The 7,330-nt window shown below is 35.3% G+C and overlaps 1 protein-coding gene across 1 annotated transcript in view; it reads left to right on the forward strand.

Annotated features, from left to right (window-relative positions):
* LOC103494814 (DNA polymerase zeta catalytic subunit) overlaps positions 1-7,330 on the forward strand; it is a 28,619-nt gene extending 21,289 nt beyond the window's left edge. Inside the window, 6 exon segments of the mRNA XM_008456178.3 lie at positions 159-313; positions 2,250-2,921; positions 3,508-3,625; positions 4,128-4,480; positions 4,850-4,948; positions 5,705-7,330. Coding sequence (XP_008454400.2) covers positions 159-313; positions 2,250-2,921; positions 3,508-3,625; positions 4,128-4,480; positions 4,850-4,948; positions 5,705-7,052 — 2,745 coding nt within the window. The 3' untranslated portion in view covers positions 7,053-7,330.

Consider the following 7,330-nt stretch of genomic DNA (forward strand, 5'->3'; position numbering starts at 1 on the left):
AAAAGTTCGGTAACATTTTCCGAAAAATGGTAAAATTTAGTTAGCTTAGGAGCAGTTAATTTCACATGTTAATATAATTTTTCCAGTTACAACTAAAAAATCCCTTACGGTACGTATGTTTTGCTTGCAATGAATTGATAAGTATCATCTCTTTACAGATTTGCCAGCATTGTGGAGGAGCAGATGGGATTGTGGAATTTGGTGTGAAATGTACTTCATTCGCATGTTCAGTTTTCTATGAGAGGCTGAAAACTCAAAAAGAATTGCGTGGTCTTGTTGCTGTTGCTGCACACAAAGATCTATACCCAAAATTGCCAGTTGAATGGTTCTGATTTCTGGCTTCTCAAAGCATCATCACAAAATCTTCCACTTTTTCAAAGGCAGTCTTTCAGCCTCAGGTACCCTACATTTGTTGGTCTCCATCCCTCAGCCTTTAGAAGTGCCTACTAGTCACCACGTCATATACAAGCCCTCACCCTGTGTTGCGACTCTAACTTATTCCACAGTAACCACTAACCATATAAGCAAACCACACTATGACAGAGAAGACTGGCAAAGGGGTGTCCCTACAAACGAGTCCCGCAACCCATGCACATGGGCGGGCGGGCGGGTGGGCGACCTAGAGAACTCCTTGGTGCCACCACGAGCAAGACAAAAGATTATGGTTTGGAATTAGCCCCATGATTCCTTGTACCATATGTTTTATACCTACTGATAAGAAAGGGGCTTAATAGTCATATTCTGATACATATATTTTTATTTCACCAAATGTATAAATCAATATAGAAAGTTCGTTTTTGATTTTGATTAGGTAAATTTGCGTTTATCTGGATCTAAGTCCATTGACAAATAAAGAATTAAGCTGAAAGTTCTTTACTTTTATTGAATTGATGTGAATGCAAGGTTTTGATACAAATTAGAAAGGCAGGTTCAATTGTTATATGTTAAAAGGCTACAAATGAATTAGTAATAGGTGAGTATGTTTCATCTCCAACAGGGTTTAATTGATTTTTATTGAAGTGAAATGAAGGCAAGTTTTTCTTACAAACATGAAAGAAAGGTTAATTTATAATGCATATAAGATTAATTCATGGATCATGCCAATCAGATCACTTCTTTTAAATTTGAATGGAAATGAAATTTTTAGTTAAAAAAAAACTCATTGAAAAGAAAAAAGGATCTTTTTTTTTATATCAGCGAAGCAAAAACCTCTTGAATTAGAAAATAGAAACAAAGCAGAAAAGAAATTTATGGTGGAATTAGAAATAGAAACAAAGCAGAAAAGAAATTTGTGGTGGAAGAGGATCTTGACTTAGTTCTCTCAAACCATACAACAAATCTTCAAGAAGACTCTATGGAGTAGATTTGGAAAAACTATAAATAAAAAGCAATCAAAGAAACAGATGGATGCAAAGATTGATTTATTCCAAAAAAGACATTTTCGGTTTTAATGGAGATGGAATGAATCCTTATCCTTAAATAAAAAACTTTCAATAACATCAAAATAATATATGATTTTAGGCTACAAAATGATTACCAATGGATTTAATTTCGTTGATTCAAGGTCTATGAAATGTATGATTGGACATGCAATTTTTCAATACACTTATAACTTAATTTGTTAAAGCATTTTAGAACATTAGGTATCTTAGACCGACATTTGTTCATGATATTCTTAGATAAAAAACTCACTCAAGGTTCAATTAACTAAAAGAAATAAAAACTATTCTCGTGATATTTTAGAAATAATGCTAAAAGATCATTTGAATTAAAGTTAGAAATTTCAATCTCCCGTCGTAGTTTATAAAAATTTAAGAATTACACGTACACTACTATAACATTTAAAATAAAATTTTTAATTTCATCCTTTTATTTAACCTAACTAAGAAAGCTCACTAAAACTTGAAAATATGAATGGAGTTAAAAAAAGGACTTAAAAAGCACTCTCATTTTTAGAATATAACGAATTTAAAAGAGATGTTTTTTTAAGAATATAATAAGATATGATTTAATTGATAGGTTATACTCAATAGTCATTAAGCCTATATTAACTGCGATTTATAAATTAATTAAATATACATTAAAAAAAACTTAGTTAAGTGAAATGAAAACTAAAGAAAATAGTTCTGTAAAAATAAAATAAAAAGGAAAATAAGAAAGAAATAGTTTCCCCCTCCCTCTCGTTGTTTAGTATTGTGGGGCTTTTCAGGGTTTAAGCTCTCACCTTCTTGTTCAGTCCTCCCATGGAGGATTTTAGGATTTCATCTCTAAAATAGTCCCCTCTCTTCGACAATGACTTACTCCCCCTTTTCTCTCCTCTTCCTTAAGCGTCTTCCATTTTCCTCTAAAACCTCCAATGCCCCCCTTTCTTCCCCCCTCCTATCTCATCTCCTTGCAATCGGAACATCCAAGCGATTTTTCACCTCTCAAATCTCTTCAACTCCCTCACCACCTTCCTCTGATCCAAAACCCAATTCCCTTTCAGCCCGGATGAGCTTTATCTTCGATCAAATCGATGCCATTGAAAAAGAACGCTCTCAGAAGGACCAAACTTTGCAGAGAATTCGAGCCTGGCGTCAATCCAAAACCACCCAGAATCCTCCCCTTGGTGATAATGTTAATAATTCGGAGCCTGCTTTGGAAATTGACGAAGGACATGAGGTGGAAATTGTGGAAAAGAAAAAGAATGAAATTGAATTGGTGCATCCTTGGCGGGAGTGGATTGAGTTGATGGAAAGGTTAGTTCAGCAGAATTACTTTGATCATAAGAGGAGAAATGAGGGCAAAATGGTGGAGAAAATGGGATTTAGTGCCTCTGACGTTGCTTTGGAAGAGGATGTTGGGTTGGATTTGTCAAAGGATTTTACGGCAGTTTACACTGCGTGCCTGAATTTTGGGAAGGACCGGTTCGACATTATGAGGTTAGTACCTCTGCATTTCGACTTCAGTATGTGAAAAAAGTTTGACAATACTTGTTTTGTGAATGCACTTGATTAATGTTGATGCAACAATAATGGTAGGTTGGTATGAGGATGTAGATGTTAATATTATCTATCTTAGATTACATTTCGTTTTAAATTTGGGTAATTTTGGATTGGTTTAAGCTTCTTGTTATGAGTGGGATGTTTTTCAGACAGTTTTCTGGTGCATGTACCTTCTTTTAAACTGAATGTTCTGTTTTCTCTTTGAAAAATGTTATGAGTTCTACAATTCAAATTGAACTTTCCACTTGATTTAAATTTTTTTACTCATTGATCTGCTTGCCCTTTTTAATCCGAGCGAAAGTGTGGAACATATCTGACTAAAATTCTAATATATATTTTTTTTCTTTTCCTTTCCAACCGTATATTGTGTTAATTTATTTTTGTATTTGGGTTAATCAACCATACTGATCAATTTTCATGTATATCTAATCCTTGTTTTGGAACTGTGTATGTAAATCTCCGGAATAGATGAATTTTTTTTTATAAATATACTCGTCTAAGGTCTAAAAAGCTTTTATTTTAGGTCGTTGTCAAAAAAAGACATTCAAATGTTGGTAGGTTTTGGATGCCCAAGTCCAGACAAGAAGGTTGTTTTCTCTGCAAAACTCTTGAGGAAGCTTGTTCACCTTGATGAAGGAGACGTGAGTACTTCTTTGCTTGTTGTATTTGTTCCTACTTCTTTAGCATGTCATGAAGTAGTGGAAATGGTTTTAATACTGAAAATACTTTATTTTTACTTTTAACTTGTTTATCATCTTTCTCCTTTTACAGGTTTTTGCTTATGTAGTTTTTTGGTCTCACTTTTAACTTTCAAGTTCAACTAGCTCTGTATTGAATTCTATGTTAGGTACAAATCTTGATTAGGGTTTAGAGTTCGTTATCTTTCTACATTGTAATAAAAATTATTTTCTGGTAGTAACAAACTGCCATAAATTTGGATAATTTTCAGATATTGTTTTCCTCTTAGGGTAGGTATTAATAATCAAATAATATGATTTTTGTCCAAATAATAACATTTAGTCTTAATATCCATTTGAAATGTTATTTTATGCCACAAGCTTATTTTCTGCTGCTCGTTTGACCTATCACCTACATAATCTAATTTACTTTTGTTTTTATGCTCTGCATTAATTCTGTCTTCAGGTCTGCAGTTCCTGCAGTTTAAGAAATTCTTGTGAAAGAGCATATTTGGTGACTAATAAAGAGGATGAGGCACGCACAATCGATATAATGCGAGTTTTATTTACTTTTGGTTTTGATCACATGAACGGAACTGTTGTCAACGATTCCCTTCTGAAGCGGAAAACTGTTAAAGCAGTAGTTCGCAAATTGCTTCATCAGGTTGTCAAGTTGGGTTCAGTCCCAATAGATCCTACTCTCACTCCTCCTGTAATCAAAAAGCCTCCACCAAAAGTGAAAAAGCCTCCACCTCCTCCAAGGAGGCGAGTAGGACGTGATGATGTTGAGATGAAAAAAGGGGATTGGCTTTGTTCTAAGTATGTATTTCTTCCTATCAATTTATCGTCCAAAGTAGTCAACTTTTTATTGCCGGAACCATATTATGCTTTCTTTGAAGTTATAACCTTATGGAAATGGTTTATTGTTCCATATGTAGAGCTCATATGGTGCTCTAGAAAATCAAAACCTAGAAACTTATAATATCATAATTTTTTATATTAATATGTACTTATAATGATCACTAGCGTTAAACTACTGTACTTTTGCCTTTTGCCTTGTGTAAATGGTCTGGTAATGGCAGTTGCCAAAATTGTATCATATCTGGAGTTTCCTCAATATTCACTTCTTCAGTTGTCAGATTGTGTTTGATTTCTGTGATGTAATGCAAACTAACAAATTACTTTCAGGTGCGACTTCCTGAACTTTGCAAAAAATACGGCGTGCTTACAGTGTGATGCCAAACGTCCCAAACGGCAACTACTTCCAGGAGAATGGGAATGCCCACAGTAAGAATTTTCATATCTACTTAATTGTTTCTCCATTTAGATACTTGAACCCTATCTGTATGATTATTAATGGATGCCATAGTTATTCTTTCTACAGTATAGCTAAATTGCAGAGAATAGGTAAGAGGGTCAGCTTTTATTGGTCTGGATAGTTGCACATTTTCTTGGGTTAAATCTGGGTCTGCTGGAGCGTTCTTGGACATAATTGGTTTGAGGTCGAATTATTTTTGACAGATAAAAGGGAAAGATTATTACTTTATTTTCTAATATAAGAAATAAAATTAGGAAGAAAAAGGAGGGATCGATGGAAGCATGGTTGAACTTACAATTGTGAGCGACTTCACTTGACTTTTTGTTATCGTCATTAATTTGCAGTCACTGCTTGTGCTTACTATTATCATTCTAAAACTAGCTAGGATTTTTCGAAGAAGATGCCTGATGAGAAATAAAATATATTATAAAAAAATTAAAGTGGCTAAATCTGAAAAAACTACTTTTGAAGTAACGAAAGGCTAAGATCATAGTGAGTGTGAGAGTTGATAAGAGCATTTCTTGCTTCTTTCTCATTTAAGACCCCATACAGGAAACTTTTATCTAACATGAAAATATATCTTCTCAGTGGTAACTGGTTTGATTGTTCAAACTTCAAACCACAGCACTTGATGATATTGTATAGAATAAAAAAAAGATTATGATTTTGTGTTATGATACATCAGTCAGTTCCTAATTCTTTTTACCTTTTGTTATCTGTGGCAGATGCAACTTTTTAAATTATAGGAGAAATATGGCATGTTTCCATTGTGAATGCAAGCGACCAGCTGAAACATTTTTAGATAATGAAGAACAAGAAAAACCGCATGCTCCGTCGAAGTTTGAAAAGATTGCCAATAGGCAGGAGGTCTCTAATGCCTGGAATTTTGACTTTGATGATGATGAGTCAGATGGGGCAGATGTTGCAGCTTTTGAGCATGCAGATTCATCGATTGCAGCCGAAGGATCTCGTTCAGATTTTCAAGCAAGAGGAAGCAAACTTGGCTGGGATCTTCCGGAAAGACAGCACTCTGATGCTGGAAATAGAGGTCCAGGCGTTGGATTTGACGACTTTGTCGACGAGGAGGACGATATTGACAGTTATGAACTAGATAGCTCCAATTCAGCAAGTAAACTTCATTCAGTCAATTTTTCTGACATTGAAAGGGACTCGGGGTCAGAAGATGGTAATGAGGACCATAGACCTGGCGTCCGAGCTTATAATAAGCGTCCAGCACGTCAACAAGCTGGTTTCTCTGGTTCTGAGGACGATGAACTTGATTTTGTCTCTGATGACAATATTTCTGTTAAGGAAAATTGGAAATCTAGTCATGTGGCTGGTCCAAGGCAGAAAAGTAGAGACAGGGGCTTGACAGGTCGATCAAGGAGGGGATTAAGCTATGGTTCTGATGAAGAATTTGGCCTTGATTCCGACCTTGATGAGGATGTAGATGAAGGTCCTCGATCTAGATTGAGTAAAGGAAAGGATTTTGATTCAGGTAGGAAGCTATTTCAAAGGAGAGGAAGTTCTCGAATGGAAAGCGGCCTATCTTCAGGATCAGATTTTGATGATTTTGATAGAGGTATGCATAGACAAAAATTGAGAGGGAATCAAAGAGAAAACCATAGATGGGAAAGCGACCAGCGATCTCGTGGCGATAAATTCACAAAAGGGAGTGGGTTTCAATCTAGCAATTTCAGGAATGATAGAAAGAACACATTTCAAAGAGAAAATAATAGACGGGGAAGCGACCACCGAGCTCGTGGCGATAAATTCACAAAAGGGAGTGAGTTTCAATCTAACAATTTCAGAAATGGTAGAAAGAATACATTTGATGACGACTTTGACGACTTTGACGACAAGCCCCATCGGTCTCGTGGTGCTAATTCAAAATTTCATGGGAACAATCATGGTGGACGAGGAACTTATGGCCCAAGAGCTAGCAAGCCAGACTTTCGGGGTTCCAAGGAAGGCTACAAGAAACATCGACCAGAAAGGTATAATGAATATGATACAGCCACGAATAAGGATAATGTTCAGTTTAGAAACAGTAGACGTGTTATTGAAAGATGAAGCCTAAACGAAGCTTGATTCATAACTTGGGTTCGGGTTCGATCTTCAGTGACCCTTTGTTAAGAATTATATTCAATAGATTTCATATTCATATCACTGCTAACCAAAGATCTCTTGTGCCGTTGCTGTAAAATCAATGCTGTTTGATTATGTAGCGTTTCACTTAAATCACACATAATCTCTAGAGAGCGAGGCATTTGAGTTTTTGTATCAACTTTGGTTATATGAGTGGGTTCTTAATTCCCACTATCGTTTTTTTTTAAAATCTGTTTTGTCAA

This window comes from Cucumis melo, chromosome 5, assembly GCF_025177605.1.
Source record: "Cucumis melo cultivar AY chromosome 5, USDA_Cmelo_AY_1.0, whole genome shotgun sequence".
Lineage (NCBI taxonomy): Eukaryota > Viridiplantae > Streptophyta > Magnoliopsida > Cucurbitales > Cucurbitaceae > Cucumis > Cucumis melo.